This window comes from Rhodnius prolixus, unplaced genomic scaffold, assembly GCF_049639745.1.
Source record: "Rhodnius prolixus isolate KJV_2025 unplaced genomic scaffold, Rpr scaffold_1, whole genome shotgun sequence".
Classification (NCBI taxonomy): domain Eukaryota; kingdom Metazoa; phylum Arthropoda; class Insecta; order Hemiptera; family Reduviidae; genus Rhodnius; species Rhodnius prolixus.
The window spans coordinates 66,742,896-66,762,168 of NW_027411581.1; the positions used below are offsets into that span (position 1 = coordinate 66,742,896).

A 19,273-nucleotide genomic window follows, 5' to 3' on the forward strand; every position below is an offset into this window, starting at 1 on the left:
TTTTTTGCAGAGAATGGCATCCCATTAGAGAAACTCAACCTGGAAGATGAAGAAAGAACTAAACTTCTAAAACCTGTAAGTGAAATTATTTTTAACTGGTTAATATTTCCTAAATATTATTTTTTTAAATCGTATTTTTATTACTTAATGGCGTGTGATGCTTTATTATTCAAGAACTTTAGGTGCAAAGCAGCAGTCACCTTTTTCTTTTTTTTTAAATCTTTGGATCAAGGTTAAACGAATATTTTTAACGTCTTATAATAATGGATTTTCTCAATCTCTGTATTTCCTAGCAACCAGTAACCCTTGGTGATAAAGAGGTATGCGAACTGTCTGGCTCCAAACCAAACTTGGATGTACTATCCTTGACCATTAACGAGGATGATATTGGTGAACGTGAAGAGGAACGTGAAATGATGCAGTCTAGATTACGACCTCATAGTTTAGTTGATTTTGGCAACGCTGAGAAAACGGTATGTTGTTGCACTTTGCTGATCGAAAACTTTTTCAGCATAAAAACGAAAACTAAATAGATCATTTTAAAGGTAATTATGTGAAATATTTTAAAATGAGAGAAATTATTGCCCAAGTATTAGCACAGACCAGGTAAAGATGAAATTTCTTATTTTCTACTTAATTTAAATGCTATCAATTATAACCTACTTGAAGTAGATATTTAATTGAATTAGTACTTACGTAAAAAAGTTTTTATTTTGATGTGGCTTGTCCAATATCTATGAAAACTATAAGAGCTTTTATTCGTAAAGCTGCCAGAATGAAATTAATATACAGAAACTCAAAAATCATTAAATTCACCTTGAGCTGTGTGATTATACTACGTAAATCAAAGATAGTTCATTTGGTGTCAGCCTTGTGACGTCTCATTTTGTGCTTCGTCTTTCCTTTTGTGCTCTTCTGATGTGATCGTCATTTTTTTACAAATTCCAAAGCTATAATTTGCGCAAATGTCAGTGTAATAGTAATCTGTGTTAAAGTAGAAGCTATGAAACTGACCATTACTTGGTGAAATGGTTGTTCTTAAAGGATATGGCAACAAGGATGCTAGTTGTTACTGTTTGTAATGTAAATAAATAGCTTTTATGATCTGTGCCGTGTGCTTTGGTTGGTAGCTTACAATTTTAGGTTTTGGATAGGATGTGGAAATGAAGGAACAAATTTACTTTTCTTGACAACGACAATATTACGGCATTACATATATAAATCAAGAACTATCATTCAAGGATGCAAAAAACAAGAAGAAGGACAAAAAAATTAAATTGCTATTTCGATTACCCATTTAATAACATTCGATAAATTCTATTGTATTTTTTTGCTCCTATTATCACAATTCGATTATTACTTCCTAACTTTACTATCACTATTGCAATGAATAGAGAAATGATACAATATTGCTTAAAAACTATTGTAAATCGGCTTTACGTCTAATTAACGATCAAGTGTTGTGATCAGAGGCGGTCAGCAATTCAATTTGTATAATCGATTATAATTTGATCAATTTCAGAATCAATGTATCTTATGTTATTATCACTGTATTGTTGTGCTTATTATTACAGGTATATTCTGATAATTTGAAAAACCAACGTATTCATTATTCGTTAGATGTGGGCATAGACTCATCGTATGCATAGGTGTTTTTTTTTTTAGAGGTACATTTTTATTGGTGTTTGTGCATGAACGCTTTGTTATAAGATCAGAAGTGCTAATTGTAAATAGCCTTGCTTAGCTGTACAGTGGTTTTGCAAGATGCATGTGTAAAACTATGTTGAGTAATACAAAAAAAGAAAAGTACGATCAGTTTTCTAGTAAAATATATATTGCTTTAATTATTTTAAGTTTTTGAGCAATTTCTATCGTAGTAAAGTTTAACTAACCCTGAATGCTGGAACCGTAAACCACTAATCGCCTATCGATAATCATAAACTTGAGTTTCTGATTTCGATTACTTGCAATCTTTTGTAACTCACGCTGATAATTCTATATTTGGATGAACGCTAGGAACTACAAAAATATGAAGCAGATTATTTCGAGAATTTTTTTTTTTTTTTTTTTTTATTAGGTACTGCATTTGCCTTAATATAAATCAAGTGTTTTATTTTTTCTTATATTTTCTCCCACAAAATGGTTGACTGAAACCTACAAAACAAATTTGTTCTTTCTGATTCTAATTACTAGTTGGGATAATGAAATATTAATAAATTTTATTTTTTTTTAATTTTCAAATTACACTTAAAATTTCTACTTACTGTTAAATAAATAAATTAATAAAAGATAAATTAAAATGAATTTGTGAAAATCCGTTCGAAAGTCAATAAAATACTTTTAACAGCAAAACCTAGTTTAGCTTTGTTTATTAGTGATGGGCTATTTGAGCGGACTCGTTCCATTGGAACGAGTCCGATGGTGGAACGAGTTGATTCAAATCCCTATTTTTAAAAAAAGTGATTCCGCCCCGCCCCAAAAAATTTAGGCAAATAAAAATGAAAATGAGGCAGCAGAAGGTTTGGAACGATTAAACATAAGAACAAATGTCACGCAATTTATTATATTATTATATCATTAAATGTTAGCTTTCCCAGTTAATAACAAAACTATATTTCTTTAACACACATTGAGTACTATCCCTAATTTCCAATTGCTCTGATAAATATAAAATTAACAACGTAATACAAATATTAACACAAAAATAGGCTAGTCAAATATAAATTAAAGCAATGCAGTTTTGTCATTATCTAGCTTGACCACTAGAAGACTGGAGTTAACTTTCTTCAAGAGTATTCAAGGTAGAGAAACGGAAATGGGTAGGAAATTATTCCATAAAAATTCTAACCCTTCAAAATTATAATTACTCATAATATTTATTAACTAAGAATTGAATATCAAGCTTTTAAAATATTATCTTATTGTTTTACAAAAAGAAAAAGCTGTGTGCTTAATCTTAAACTTAGCGCTGGACACTCTTACTCTCATCTTCATTGGCGTAAGCTTGAACGTGTACATGTCAGCTAGACGGTCAAAGTAAAACTGGGCCAAAATTTAATATTACCTAACTGGTTTACTTAGTGTAGTATCCCTCCCACTCTATCACCTATTTCACAAACATTCATCGATTGAAAATATTTTTTAGTTAAATATTCGTTTCATTGGAATACAAAAAACATTATAACGCTTTCTTAAGATGATTTGAATTTTTAAAATTTGTTTTTGTCCATTACTCTTATAAAATACGAAGAATTTCAAATAAAATATAATATACAAACACAGAATGATCTAGTGTGCAGGTGGAGTCAGTCGTAGTTACCATGACAACGGAACCGTTAAACGACTCCGGCCCAGCTCTAGCATTTTCATTGGTTAAATCCACTGGAGTTGGTGGAGTCGAATCCGGAGTGATTTAAATCCTTTTGAAACCGGACTCGTTCCATTTTTTCGTTCACTGAATCTAGCCAATAGAAATTGCTGGAGCTGGAACCGGAGTTGTTTAACGGTTCCATTGCTATGGTAACGAGGACTGACTCCACCTGCATACTAGATCATTGTGTTTGTATATTATATTTTATTTGAAATTCTTCGTATTATATAAGAGTAATGGACAAAAACAAATTTTAAAAATTAAAATCATCTTAAGAAAGCGTTATAATGTTTTTTGTATTCAAATAAAACGAATATTTAACTAAAAATTATTTCCAATCGATGAATGTTTGTGAAATTGGTGATAGAGTGGGAGGGATACTGCAGTAAGTAAACCAATTAGGTAATACTAAATTTTGGCTCAGTGTTACTTTGACTGTCTCACGGTCATGAACACGGTTAAACTTACCCAATGAAGATAAGAATAAGAGTGTCCAGCGCTATGTTAAAGATTAAGCACACAGCTTTTTCTTTTCGTAAGATAATAAGATAATATTTTTAAAGCTTGATATACAAGTCCTAGTAAATAAATATTTCTTTATTTATGAGTAATTATCATTTTGCTTGAAGGGTTAGAATTTTTTTTATGGGAATAATTTCCTACCCATTTCCGTTTCTCTACCTTGGATCCTCTTGAAGCACGTTAACTCCAGTCTTCCAGTGGTCAAGCTAGATAATGACTAAACAGCATTGCTTTAATTTTTATAATTGACTAGTCTATTTTTATGTTAATTTTTGTGTTACGTTGTTAATTTTATATTTATCAGTGCAATTGGAAATTAGGGATAGTACTCAATGTGTGTTAAAGAAATATAGTTTTGTTATTAACTGGGAAAGCTAACATTTAATGATATTTTTTAATAAATTGCGTGACATTTTTACTAATGCATAGGGTAAGTACAGAGACCGGAATCGGTGAACGAGTTGTTGGAATCGATTCCAACCCTGGAACTGATTCAAATCCAACGAGTCCAAAGACGGACTCGTTCTGCCCATCACTATTGTTTATATGATGACGCAGAAACTACCGCGATCTTTTTAAGTTCTGTGTTCGTTGACGTATATTATTCTTCAATGTTTTATGGCTGTGGTTTTTCGCTGCCTGCTTAATACTTACTATTAAATATTTTTAATACTATTGCTAATAATTTTATTGCGTGCACAAGTTATTTCTTTCGTCAATTTATTTATGATTATTTATTATTTATCAATTTATTTATTATTGATTTCTGATTAAAATTCAGGAACAAGCAGATCCTAACCTGATATCAATAAATTCTAGTATGGCATCGATTTCCTCGGCAGGTAATAATTTGTACATATAATTGTGTGGTTTTTTTTTGTTTTTTTAATGAATTTTTGTACTGTATACCATTTATTCTAATTAACTATTTAATTTTTGAAGGTAGTGAAAGTACTAGTCGTCGTCATCGGATTTTTGGTAAGCTTCTGCCGCCAATCTTTCTTGGCGAAGGCAGAAGAAATTATGCTAATCCGATTAACTATTTGATTGGACGAAGGTCCTCTTGGTCAGTTGCAAAGAGCAAGGAGTCTGTGCTTTCCCTGGACTAGTCCATTAAAAGAAATTGTAAATATTGTTTTTTTGTGTATGTGTTATAAAAAAATAAAAATAAAAGACAATGTGAATTTCAGTCAAAACTTATTTTTTAATAAAAAGTTTTTTTTAAAAAAAGTGACCATTACAATCATATGTAGATTTTGTTAGCTAGTTTTGTTTTTTTGAAATGATTTTAAAATTCAGATTTTATAAATATTTTAAGAAAAATAGTTATTTGAAAAAAAAGAAAAAAAATCACTTATGATGCCATGAGTGTTAGTTTTACCTAAATAATAAAGTTTGTCAGGAAAGATGTTTTTTTTTTTATTTTCATGAATACTAGTTATTAATTTTTGCTTACTCATTTGGAATAGAAACTGTGTGTCAGATTCTCTTTACGACAATTCGAAGGAGCGATGAGAGGTTAGACCTTCCCTCTTAAGAGAAACCTTCCGCATAATGTTACAGGTATTGTCGTCTTCATCTTTAAGATCTGTGTTAACCAGTTAACTATTTATGACGAAGATATTTGTCATGCGTTTTCAGTAGATAATCCATCGGCAGTTAATTTTGTGCAATTTTAGTTAAAACTAACAATATATTCGTAAACTGCAAGAAGTTTTTGGAATATTTTGAGGCCATGTCGAAATAAAAAGAATTAATAGATAGATATAGTATGAATTAGTCTTCGTAATTGTATCCTTGTCTTTTTTATTAATCATCACTGAATCCTGGTAATAAAAAAACGGGATGAGGATCCTTTTATTCCCTATTTACCTGTATTAAGAGGTGGAGCTTTTTTTTATGGCTTATGTGCGGGATTCAAGATTTAGCGATCATCCAAATTGCTGAGACGTGGGGCTACACTAACCTGCCCAAGATATTTCCCTGCATAATTGTTTGTACTTTTATCATCTGGTCCAGGGATTCATTTGCGCAAAATACCAGGTCTGTAATGTTGCGACTCATTCGTGATAATTACAGCAGTATGCATTCTTTATAATTTTGGTATTTATGCAAGGACAGTCAGCTGTTTACATAGTGGCACCAGGTTTTTTTCTTAAGTTTTATGATTCTTTGTCGGATTTCCTCCCTCTTTATCATATGAATGCGCATTTGAGATAATAAGGTAATTTAGAAAAAATATTTTTTGTCCGATCGAGGAAAGTAAATCAGTGTGTAGCAAGCTGTTACCAGATAATAGTATATTCGAGTGAAACGAAATTTATTTTTGATTTTTTTGGTTCCTATTTATGTTAATATAAATAAACGTACATGAAATAAATAACGATAAAAAATATAATAGTCATTTCATTGCAATCCAATTTCATATCAAACATACTTTGGGTTTGACGAATACATACTCGTATATTCGTCATCGCTTATTTTTGTACGACGCACGTTGGGGCACACTTTCCAACAAGTTCGAAACAGCGGACTGGTTAAGAGGGCGTAAATAAATTAATAAATTTAAAAAAAAAAGTATGGTTCAAACGATTATTTTCTTAGTTTGCATCAGTTAAGTCTGCTGCTTCGGCTGAAATTAAGCATGAGGACAAGGAAACAGCTGTGCTGGTGTTTCTCTCTTCTTCCATGCGCATAATATCCTTGTCCTATCCTGAACGCTCCTTAGAAGGTAGTAGCGGTTATTATTATATTTGAACTAATTTAATTTTTAAATTATAGTTTTAATTTCAAATAAAGTTTATTTGATTTGAAAGGATTTAAAGGAAGAAATAAAGAACCAAAAAAACAAAATTTTTGATAACGTTTCTAACATTCGAAACTGATACAATAAGTGAATACTCAAACTAAACTATTCCATATTTACAGCGTAAGCTTTTACAATTGAATAATTATGTAGCTAATGTAACATTACACATAGTAATTAGTTTACTAAAATTCAGAATACGGATTTATAATCTACGAAAATCACAAAAGTAATTATATATGATTAAAAGTTTTATTTACAATAGTAAAGATAACTTTATTTTTTTAAATAAGAACATCCATTCTTCAAATATTCTTAAAAGACTTACATTCAGTTACTTTATTGATTATTTATCTATTTATAGATATTATATAATTTTTTTTTTTTTTAATTTTTCCTGATACAATTCCAAACACCTTGATAATTTTTTCTATTTTTTTTTTTTTTTTTTTTTTTACTTTTTTCTTTTTTTCTAACAAATTTTCTATTCCCAACTGAAGACGATTTAATTACTGAAGTGTATTAAAATTTAAGAAATAAATATTACTCAATTCTTAAAATTTAAAAATAATTTATTAATAAGACGTAAAGTTTGTTATAAATCAAGTCCCTTTTAAGTTAACAATATCCTGGAATAAAGAAGGAAATTTTCGTTCATTTTAAGCGGTAGACATTTTTTTTCTTTCCATTTATTTATATTTAAGAGAAGACATTCTACGATTGCGCGGATTGTAGATTATCGATTTAAACCAGTCTAGATATGTTTTATTCTTAAAACGTATAACTCAATAATGAAAAATTGTTCAAATTCAACATTTGGATTATACGGCATAGCCAGGCTCTAACAATCGAGCTTTTAAATATAAATATATGTTTTAAGGTACCATAATCGATTATTATAATCATTACTATAATCGATTATTAAATCGAAAATGTAACCTTCCTGGATTAGATTTTTGTTTTGAAATTCTGTCGAAAACAGATCCTACCAAATAAATATGATACAGAAACTAATTTGTAAAAACCATTCTTCAGACACAGGGGACCTGAAAGGTCGAAAACTGATATTTCTGGCACAAGATAATAAAATCGGCACAAATAAAATACTTTTTTTTTTTCAACTAGTAGTGAAATTATAAAAAGAATTGCAATTTACTATTTTATAGAGCGGTGGGATTCATAATCAAAATGTCTGCTATTACTAAACTATTTAACAAAATGAACTGTAATTTAAAAAAAAAGAAAAAAGGAATAAATAATAAGTAAATATTATAAAATTGTCCTAATTTAAAATAATAATAAAACTTAAAAGTAATTAGATCGTCTTGTTGGATGGACCTTCGCCCGGATCAGGACTTTTAGCCTGCTCTCATAAAAATTCCATTTCTCGTTCAATACCAACAAATTTCAACTGTTCCGTGGGGCCATATCTGGAAAAGATTAATTTAAAAAAAGATATTTTTGGTTTTTGCTTTTTACTTTTATTTTTTTTGCAAAATTGACCCATTTTTTTTTTTTTTTACATACCTATAATCAAAGAAAAGCTCTTCACCTGGCTGAATGGCTCGTTTTGCAAAAATTCCTATCCTATGGTCACCATTAACCATCATCACTTTAGCATAACAATTTGGATTGATGGAATGATTAGCAAAACGTATCTTATTACCTTTTCTAGTTGCATCCACAACAAAATCTATAAAAACATATCACTACTTAGTCACTATTATTACTTTTTTTCTTACTATATTCTACGTAAAAGGAAGTATTGCGATCATTATATGTGTTGTTTGTGAACAGCATAACTTAAAAATGAAAACATCGCAGCAAGTTCTAATTTGATAAGTGGTTTAAGGTACTATAATCGATTGCTATAATCATTACGGTAATCGATTATTAAACCGAAAATGTCATTTTTCTGAATAGATTTTGACGATCCTACACTTTTCTTTTAACTTGGTATATTTTTAGTCCACATGTTGTTCTAGAACTTGTATACGTAACATTTTCCTGAAAATTTTCGCTTTTGAGTTAGTATAGAATAATATATTATATTTGTAAAAAAAAAAAAAAAAATACAGTTGTTTTCTGCGAGAAATCGATGTCTGCTTGCTATACTTTCTTCACAGGAGAATTTAAGAGAAAATAAAAATAATTCTTTCAAACCAATGCTAACTAAATATATTCTTTTTATGTCATTTAAAAAAATAAATAAATAAATATAAAAATCATATGGCTTACCATTGTTAAGATTAAATAGAAACGAGCACATATATTTATCGTAAACTTTGCCACGTCTATCCGCTTCATCTTGTGAAATAATTTCACCACAATACTCCGAAATGAATTCATTCTTTTGGGCGGATTCTTTTAAAAAAATACCCCATCCGGCCACATCACTTGGCGCCATTAATAAGTGTTTATCTGTGGGCAACAAGAACAATGATTGGACTATAGAATAGATAATTCAACTCTATTATTTAATATAGGGAAAATCACTAGCTGGCAGTGTGGAAACTCAAAATTATTAAATAGTATCCAATCTGAAATGAATTACGGGATTAATAAGAAAAATAAATGATATTTTTTCACAATGAAACTATTATTTGTACTGACCACTGGTTTTAATTTATTATACCGTTATAAATCTAATATGTACGACTAAATAAAAAAAAAAAAGACAGTTCTCGTGTAATTGCACTAATTTCACATTTGAATAACGGGTGTTTTAGTTAAGAGTTAAGTAACAGTATTACCAACATTGAAAAATCATAAAATGTAGCAAGTAGTATACAGTATCCCAGAAAATTCAGTAGACGTGCGATGCCACGTTATTTTCAGTATAGGAGAAAATTATCAAAGACGTACATTGTACGCCAAAATAGCGCAAGAGGTTAAGCAAATACGGTATTTTCAGGAAACGTTAACAAGAAATCCTCTACTGGGTCTCCGGATTAACCTAAAGTCTTGGTTGTAACAACATCCGCTTGCGGATAGATTTTTTGAAGTTCTCGGAACTTCTACAGATAAAAAATAAAAAAAAAACGCGGTGATAAATATTATAATTACACCCGACCACTAAATATTAAAATAATCACATGTAAGAAATTAAATAAACACTTACGTAAAGCCCGCTGAACGCTTACATTCTTGCATGTGATCTTCTGCGTGTCAAAATGATCAGCGCCACATGTCTGACACAGATCAGGATCGCATTCCCTGACCGCCAGGTAGCAGGGACATTGTTTTGTGTTACACTGTGCTTTGCAACGGCATCCTGGAAATCTATTTTGGCCTATAAAAATTATACAAAAACAATAATTTTTAATTAGGGACGTATTTTTTATAAATTATTAATTAGTGGCAAATTAACAAAATAAAAATAAAACTAACAATCTGGACTACACTGGCAAAATTTTTCACAAAAATTATTCGTTGCCGAACATGGACACAAAGTGTCGCAGAGTTTGCCAGGCGGATGATCACAAGGTGAGTAATTATGTACATGGTTACTGCCTGATTCTCTTTTCAGGCCGTTCTTACGACAATGTACCGACCATAGACGATGCTTCTTCTTTTTCTTCCTAGGCGGTGTATAGTCGCGCATCTCCTCGTCAAATTGTTCTACTGAAGGATCTTTCTGAGCAAAATGATATACCTGATGGCAGGCAGATAAACAAAAAATATTAGAAAAAACAGCATTTCGTAACTAAAAATGACTATAAAGTTTAAAATTTTTACCTGTTGACATGTTTTCGTTAGCATTATCTGTGAAATGGCGCAATAATTTCTGAGGAACACCTTGTAGAGAGCTCTGAACAGTGACTGATCACTGCCAGTCCATTCTTTACTTTCGTCCGAATTTAGTCCTCGTAATGAGAAGAGGCTGCAAGTCGGCTCGCGATCTTCGTCTCCTTTACCTTCTAAAATATTTTTTAAGAAAATCTGATTAATAATTTAAACAAAAAGAAAAAAAATTAGCAAATGATTTTCTCTTAAAACAACTTAATTAAATTTTCTTCAATTAAATATCGCTTGTTTTAGGGCTCGTGTGGTTAAGGATGTTACTTCTCGGGGAGGAAAAACAACCAAGGCCTGGTGAGCTTTACCCAAGAGTCGCTCTCCAGGTCTGATCAAAAGGACAGGTCTGGAGGATGAGCTTTAGAGTGAGGTAAGCCACAATAGATCCAAAGGGGTCGCAATGGCGTAAGACTTGATGGCCGCCCTAGTCTAATCTGTCTAACTATCCTTGTTTTAAATAATTGAGTGAGGAGCAGGCACATGGATACATGAAAAGATTTTATTCAAAGAGAAGTTGTCCATTTTGTTCACAGTTGTCTACAATTAAGAGATTATTATTTGCGTGTGTGTGGTGCGTCAAGTAAAAAAAAAATATATATCAAATTGATGTACAAATTCGTTACCAGAAAAATTTGTCACGCAGATGATTATAAAATGGACATAACAGTAGATGTCGGTGTTACAATAGTTGCCAAAAGGACATTCTACTGGAACTACTACTACTACTATAAACTCGCAAACTGACACTTCGCTTCTTCTTCCTAGCTGCCATAGTTAAGTATTAATGTAAACCTTTGTCCATATACCTTTACTATCATTACTATCCTCAGAACTGGCTTCATTTCCAGAGTCTACAGAAGTCTGCTTTCTCACCACTTTCCTCGGAGCAGAACTGCCATTTTTCTCTTCATTCTCCTTAGGATTACTACTTTTGGTGCCCAATTTTCCTCCAACACCTTGATTAGAACTGTCATCTTGCATCAAGACGGCGACATTATCATTCTCTTGTTTGGTGGTGGCCGCTAAAGCTAGTGCAGCAGCTGCAGCTAATTTCTCCTTCATTCCTTCCTGTGATTAAATATAGATTTATATTTTTTTTTTAGTATCTAAATCACAAATTTAAGCTCATTGTATAATAAAGTGGAATTGATATGGTTAATTTAAATCGCAAAGATGTACTTACCAGATGCATGTAACAATCTGGACCGCAGGGTTCAGAGAATGGTTTCAATTCAGGTCCTTTCCTCCTCTTCAAATTGGGTATTGAATGGTGTACTAAGTATTAAATAAAAGATAATATAAACTATTATCGAAAAGTTGGCATTATCAACATACTTCCTCTTAATTATTCGCAAAAATGTAAATTATAAAATGTGAAAATAAATCACTTTAAGTAGTGGAGAGGAGGGCACATTTGAACAGTTTCAATTTCTCGCCAAATATTTAAAACATTTATGATTGGTAATTTTCTCCAATATGTTGTGGTAGACCTGTTGTATAATTGACAGAGTTTCCCCTTCGTTTTCATTGTTTTGTAAAGTCCAGAATTGAGGAATGTTATATTTTGTAAGGTAGAAGTAAAAAGTTTTGTTGCAGCTTTGTAAGTGTATTGTGAAGATTGTAGTGGACAAGGTGTAAAGTGTTGTTAGTCCCCATATTAACATTTGAAATACGTATTTTTGAATCTAGTATTTACAAAAGTCTATTTGCTTACCAAAAAAGAGTTGGATATTATATTTTCTTTTATGGAAGGAGAGGGGGCACACATTTCAACATCACCAGTTAAAATGTGCCGCCCTACCGACCTGCAAGTTTGTGACTTTTTTGGGGGTTTAATCGCAGAGAAGGAGAAAATGGTCCGAACCATTACATTAAGAAGCGCAACAAATCGAATATTTTGTTCAAATTTTCCTAAACCCATCACCATTTCGGGTACAACATCCCTGAACAGAGTCATCCTTGATTTTTGAACTAGATTTCAAAGTGGTTTAAAAGAGAAAGTAATGTAGTAGTGAGAGAGAAATAACTGATAGAAGGTAGATTCAGAGTAAAGTAATATCATTTCTTTCTATTTTATGTTGTGTTCAAAGCTACCCCACCAGTGGGGCAGATATTAACATTTGACACAAAATGTTTAAATTAAAAAAATATAGATATGTATGTTGAGTACTAATTGTTTATTGATATAGATCTGTTAAGAAGACTTGAAAGTTGTAGAAAACAAAATAAAAAGGTTCAATAATACAGATTCTGGGCGTACTCTGTAACAGAAAGTGTAAATTCTGTTCAAATGTGCCCCCCTCACCCCTATGTGCAAAAATATTTAAGACTTTTTAGCTTTACTAAGATCTAATCTCAGAAATACTTACAATGGAGGAAACAATCGTATTTGAAGCACCTTCGGCAGAACAACGTGTGAAAAGAGTGCAACGATTTCTCCCTTTGCACAGATTGGGAGAAAGGGCCGTCAATATTTGGTGTACACTGAGGAGGAAGTGCTGTCGGATCTAGCCTTACCGTTAGTTCTATGTATCTGTGGATTTAACATGATGTATTCATATAAATTATTCAGATCATTCGATAAGTGTCAAGGCACAGGGCGGTGGCCCAGGTACACAGCACATATCTCTATTATTAAAAACCACAAAGAAAATACAAACTTTTCTCTAAGTTCCTCCGCAGAACCCTTATCTGGAAACATGGAAGAAATGGTTTCAAAGATAATATTTGAAGGAAACGGTTTCTTCTCTTCGCCATTATTCAATGATGGCCAGCTAACTACTTCCTTCTTCTCTTTGTCAACCTCAACTTCCGGTTCTGTCTTTTCCGTTGATTGATTCTCTTCCTTGAAGAAGAAAAAACAAAAAAAAAAGGTTTTAAAACAATAAACATAATTACAAAACAAATTAAAACATTTTAAAAAGCACCTGATCTTTAATTTGATATTGTATAAGAGCATTGACAAGTTCAACGAATATTGAATCATCAATAAAGCCAGTTTCTCTATCACCATGAACTTTACCATCATAATTCTTGATTAATTCCTCAATAAAGGTACCATCTTGATCAAGAATTTCATCTCCCATGTAAGGAATGTTATGAAGTACAGTTTCATCTTCGACCTTAAATCAATAAACATTTTTTAATTTTGTTTAAGCAGTAACAATTAAACTATTCAACATCCTCAGATAAAATGTACTGATAGCTTAGACTGTATAATCTAGTTAACTCCATATTATACTGAAATGGAGATCTGTGTGCCATCTGATAATAATTAATAAAAATTAACTAACTTGGAGTAATCCAACCGTACGATTTAACTGTCTTACCATTTCAGATTATTCAACCTCCAAAGACACGTTGAAAATTCAAAACCGGTTAGGAGTATAAAACAGATACGAACTAGGCGATATCAGCGATATTATCCAGCACTGAGTAGACACATTTTTAAGAAGAAATGTATGAAAATACAAACCCTAAATATGGCCAAGCCTCTAGAGCCAAAACTCGACAAAATATAAAGATAAAACTGAAACTGATAAAAACATCGAAGACAACTTGCTATTGATGAAAGAACCTTTGCCAACATTATCTAAAAAAATACTATAAATGTGAACATTTTCTCTTAAAAGCAATAAATTGTTTAGAATACAAATGAATGAATGGCTTCATTGAACTATCAGTTTGACTTCATGGAAGGAGGGCATGAGAATTTGTTAGAATGGAATAAATCTAAAACTTTAACCTTAGAAACCCATAAAGAAAGTTAAGATTGTTATTCTATTACCTGCATAGTTGCTAACATTTGAAATTTGGAATTTTAAGCCAATATGATGTATTTACCATGAAATTCTGTTGTATGGGTGCCCACGTATACATGGTGGGTATTGGTGTCACAGCGTTAATCATCTTAATTCTGCTAGTTAATACTTCATTATCTGAGCGCATAATCTGAGCTTGTTTCATACACCTTGCATGTGGTTCGTCAACAAACTTGCATTCCCAAACCGCTTTACATTCACGCCATTTTTTGTGCTCCTCAATTAATAGATCTACAATATTTGTAGTTGAGTAATTAAAACAATTATTTTTTTTTAATTATCATAAACAATGATTCTTTTCAACGTACCTGTCATATGCTGTTTATTCATTGTCCATGCTAATTTCACTTCATCTGCTCTCTTAAATCGTTTTATTTGCCTAAGTCTCATATATTCAGTCCTGACTCGTTTTCTCCATTCTGAAGCTATTTTGGACTTGTTTGAGGACATGGTGTAATTAAGCCGACACCATAACAAAACGATTTTTTTTAAATAAAAAATTAATCCATCTAACCTCACTTTACAAACCGTCAATTATAATAATGGCGGCAATGTCAAACAAAAATATTTGATACCTCGTAAACAAGACGCACAATAAAATGTCGTATTTTAAAACCAGATTATTGCTTTTACCGTTCTCAATAAGTGGTGCAAAAAATAAACAAAAGTTTATGGATATAAAATATTTCTTTAACAAAATAATCTTTCAATTTCAAACATAATGGAACCTTTTCAAAATTGAGATCAATTCCTCAGTGGAAAATAATTTATTACAATTGAAATTGATCCATAAATAATTGTTGCGGTTTCAGATAACTGTAATCTTTAGACAATTAAATTTTTTTACTTTGTATATATAATAGTAATTTATGTGATAAACATATATATTGGTGCATTACCTTCTTAATATTTAGTTAAGTTTATCAGAATACTGCTTCTTGCCTCAGGTTCTTGAGTATAACCTCCAGTTTGTTTTTGGTAATGCAACTATTTAAGCGGTGCTTGCTCAGACAGTTCATCGCTAGAACTTATTTTCTGCATTCTCAATTATAATTAATGTCGCTACACAGTCTTTTTATAAAATTATCGTACAACGTGGTACGCATTGTTCGAAATGCAAACCTACCAGCCTTACAAAGTTATCCTTGCAGGAACAAGCACGTCGGCATTCTTAACGAGATACAGGATCCAATAGTTGTGACAAATGATGGATCTACAATTGTGTGTTGGCATCCAGAAAAAGAATTTCCATATGAATGTACAAAGCCTTTACCTGAACAATTGGAAGAATCATCTACTAGTGTGTTGAAAAATTCTGAGAAAAATGTTTATACAGTTTTTGCGAAAAAATCTCTGGACACTGTTCCAGACGAGTTGGCTAAAATAACTTACACTACTAAACATCGTTGGTATCCTAGAAATAGAGATAAAAGAGCGAAGAAAACTCCAAGGGATAGAAGTTATCTTTGAACATTTGTAGTTAGTTATTTTTTTTTAGATATCTTTCAGATTTATTGTTCAAAATTAATTTATTCATAAGAAAATTAAAAAAAGTCAATTTAATGTAGCGCAGAAAAGAAATTATGTCCAGTAGATGATTGTACTCTATTTTACTGTTTCAACTAATTTAAGTTTTAGTATATTTTAAAAAGTGATAAAAACAAAAAAACTAACGGAAATTAACTTTAGATTCAAGCAGTAAACATTTCTCGATATTTTTCTTCTTATTCTTCCTTTTTTTTTAACTTACTAATTTATTTCAACAAATTATTTTGACTGGTTGATTTAAAATAAGCATCCTTTTAAAATATTGACAAAAAGTTCTTAAAAAAGTAAATCTATGGTACCGGAATTGCTTTAATTTTCACTTTAAGAACGTATCCGAAAAAAATTATGAAGTTTCGCTAGTCTTGCCTTAGTTGAAAAGATGCACACAAGGTAATTTACATGCATCTAAACTGTCTCGGCACTATCAGGACCCGTTCTTGATCAATGGGATTAGAAATCTGTGGTATCTTCGTTGGTCGCCGAAATGAAGAAACTTAATAGAGGGTTGCCAGTCATTGAGATAACCGTTTCTCCAGCTTTTGGTTTTCTCAGAATGGAAGGTTCTGATTTCAAGTAAGGTTTTGGAGTAACAGACGATCTTACAATCTACTCGTTTCACTGGACTCAAATTCTTTATATTGCACATAGAGTCAACTTTCAGCGCTGATGATATGGAAACTCGCTGCTCTTGTAGAAGTTGAATCCAAATTAGTGGCATCGCCCATCTTATCCCATGCTCTATGCACATAATTTGGAACTTAAACTTGTGACACTTCAAAAGATGTTATTTCCTTGCAAATTTCTTCTCTTTTTTTTTTTTTATGAGAACCTGAAATTGTGACTTAAAATTTAAAGCAACCTACAACACCTGATTTACCCAAAACTTTCCGAGGAGGTGGAAGACCATTGTTCACATTAGTGTTTGTTCTGATTTAATTTAATGGTTACCTTAGAATTAAATTTTGTCAATAAATAATATCGTTATTAAAAATGATTATCGTTTTATTCAATGTACCTATAGTTCAACCAAAGACTTAAAACATGTAAAGTCTATTAAGAAAATTCTAGGTAGCTTTGTAGAGTGAAAGATTTAGTGTCGAAGATTAAGAAGGGTATGTTGAAATGATCTGGACATAACAGTGAGGATGGCGGAGCAAGTACATATATAAGACAACACTAGGATAGAAGAGTTGGATGTGGTCTACTTTAGCGAACGTTCCTTTATCAGATTAATTTGTTTCTTTAGCAAACACAGGTTTGGAGTATCTGAATCACTGTAATAACAATGTACCTGTATAGTTTGTTTTTTTATAAAATTACTTAATATGACTGCATAATATGAGCCGTTTATTTTGAAAGTGGGGCAAGTCCATTTTTGAAAAAAAAAATGAAGATAATGGTATTTATAGATAAAACTTAGTATGATCTTTTTATCTGTAAACAATTTAGAGTAAAAAAAAAATTCAGAATCCTAATATCTGGGAGATTGAAGTTTTAGCTCTTAACAATATTGTAAATATGTTTAATTTGAAAATGGTGCAAGTCCATCTTAGGTTGAAATTATTTAACCCGTACAGCAAAATTTAACTCCGGTTGCTGAAGCAAATGTGATGGTTTAACATCATGTCTTATCTATCTATTTTTGATATTGGTAATCGGTGATTGTCCAATATTTAATAAAATTTTGTTATTATTTAATAATAATAAGTACATCTTAATTTTGTGATTCGATAATAACAACAACGTCCGGTAATTTTAGTACCATTGGCTCTGAAAAACTGTAAATTGTATAACATTCGACTTATATTATCGGCTATCAAGTAAGTTGTGTTGTTTTGTGTACGAAAAAAGTTTCATTATTTGAATATTAATAACGGATTGTGGTTTATTTATAAAAAGAAAAAATAGCTGAAACCGATTACAACGGTAATTATAACTCTGATGCATCTAAAAGTGAATTTGGTAGGTAACAAAAATAATTTAAAAATACTTTTCTGGGTAATAACGCCATTTCAATAAAATTCTCATTTGCAAGTAATTTTATTATTTTTATGTTTGTAGAAATAAGACCCATGACAATCGGTAATAAAAGAAGAATCTTGGAATCAGAATCTGAATACGAAGGCAATTCGGACCAAAATGATTCAAAAAAAGAAGAAGAATAGTTGAACTATTGATTAGTATATTGTTTTAAAAAGACTGAAATATTATCCATTTAAATCAACGATTACAATAATTTCATTAATTTTAAAAGTGAGGCAAATCCTTTTTAGTTATAATAAATTTTTTATTTTTCTTAGCCAGCACTATAAACACTATTAGAATTATAAACTTTCATTATCTAACACCACAAAATACAAAAAAAAAAAAAATGTCTATTAATATTTACCAATATTTTTAAATTTATTGAACCGCAAAACCTATTAAATATCTCGAAATAACAAAAAAAAAATGAACTTACCCCACTTTCAAAATAAACGGCACATATCGTCGGTACCACGCCAAAACCACGAAACTGCAAAAAGTAAGTTTTGAGTAAAACACATTTAAAGATTCTTTTAGCTCTGAAAAATCAGGGTTTCAAGTTTAAAACGTAAATTTTATTTTATATTTTTTATTCGAAAGAATAGCTTTTAATGATGTTATTTTCGTTCATAATGTTTACTTTAAAACAACATATATTAGGGCTTAAATGCACTTTCGTGATTTTGGCATTGTGATTTTTGCGAAGGAAACACATTCGTAAGGAATTGATAAAGTAAAAGGGAACTATTATAAAACCATTGTTGTTAGTTAGAATTCAAAATGTTTTTTATTCAGATCAAGATTAATGTACAGTTCCTATACGCTAATTGTTAGTCGTCATATTCCGACTCTTCACTTGCATCAGGTTCCGGCAAATTATCCCTCTGAAAATCTGATGCCTTCAACGTTAACATGTTTTATATTTGCATCACGATTGCCATCATCACTGCTTGAACTGTCTTCTTCTGAAGGTACATAATTTTTATCCTGGTCGAAAATATCTACATCACCAAAAGGATCTTTAGATTCATCTGATTCAGATTCTATCACTAATGGAGCACACATAGAAAGTATCTTCCGTGTTCTTTCACTCATGGTTAAGCGTTATCAAAAACAGCATCAACACAATGATGTAAACATAACATTATTAAAGCTAAAGTCCAGCGCGGTCTACAGGGAAAAAAACGATTTTTTTCCAATTAGTTCATCTTACCATGCGAAAAACACGAAAGTGGTAGATTCATGAAGTACTCTTGAAGAAACACTATGGCAAACTCGCGAAAGTGGCATATTCGTGAATTGGCGTGGAGATCCTGTAGTTTTCTACAGACTCGTGAAAATATGAGTTACGATTTCAGCAACATCGACTGGTGCTGCAGATTC

General features: G+C 31.1%; 3 protein-coding genes across 10 annotated transcripts in view; 2 read left to right on the forward strand and 1 right to left on the reverse strand.

Annotated features, from left to right (window-relative positions):
* Nucleotides 1-5,092, forward strand: part of axo (axotactin) — a 48,072-nt gene extending 42,980 nt beyond the window's left edge. For 6 of the 8 annotated variants that reach the window (XM_074112719.1, XM_074112722.1, XM_074112721.1 and 3 more), the window contains 4 exons: nucleotides 11-75; nucleotides 294-473; nucleotides 4,674-4,734; nucleotides 4,835-5,092. In XM_074112719.1, coding sequence (XP_073968820.1) covers nucleotides 11-75; nucleotides 294-473; nucleotides 4,674-4,734; nucleotides 4,835-5,001 — 473 coding nt within the window. In that variant the 3' untranslated portion in view covers nucleotides 5,002-5,092. Of the gene's footprint in view, nucleotides 1-10; nucleotides 76-293; nucleotides 474-1,574; nucleotides 1,668-4,673; nucleotides 4,735-4,834 lie in introns of those variants that run through there. The other 2 variants (XM_074112724.1, XM_074112727.1) reach the window with 2 other exon arrangements.
* Nucleotides 4,672-15,020, reverse strand: E(z) (histone-lysine N-methyltransferase E(z)). Its single transcript, XM_074112735.1, has 13 exons — nucleotides 14,626-15,020; nucleotides 14,340-14,548; nucleotides 13,424-13,618; nucleotides 13,157-13,341; nucleotides 12,866-13,029; nucleotides 11,680-11,771; nucleotides 11,303-11,564; nucleotides 10,437-10,618; nucleotides 10,089-10,353; nucleotides 9,820-9,990; nucleotides 8,937-9,119; nucleotides 8,226-8,391; nucleotides 4,672-8,128 (listed from the first exon to the last, which is right to left on the reverse strand). The coding sequence occupies exons 1-13, from the start codon at nucleotides 14,765-14,767 to the stop codon at nucleotides 8,068-8,070; spliced, it is 2,277 nt and encodes a 758-aa protein (XP_073968836.1). The 5' UTR covers nucleotides 14,768-15,020; the 3' UTR covers nucleotides 4,672-8,067.
* A 106-nt stretch (nucleotides 15,021-15,126) lies between these two features.
* Nucleotides 15,127-16,859, forward strand: mRpL42 (mitochondrial ribosomal protein L42). Its single transcript, XM_074112739.1, has one exon. It carries the CDS (start codon nucleotides 15,374-15,376, stop codon nucleotides 15,785-15,787), a length of 414 nt encoding a protein of 137 aa, XP_073968840.1. The 5' UTR covers nucleotides 15,127-15,373; the 3' UTR covers nucleotides 15,788-16,859.
* The last annotated feature ends 2,414 nt before the right edge of the window (nucleotides 16,860-19,273 follow it).

Coding starts and splice junctions, on each gene's coding strand:
- mRpL42 (XM_074112739.1), top strand. CDS start 15,374: ATGTCGCTACACAGTCTTTTTATAAAATTATCGTACAACGTGGTACGC.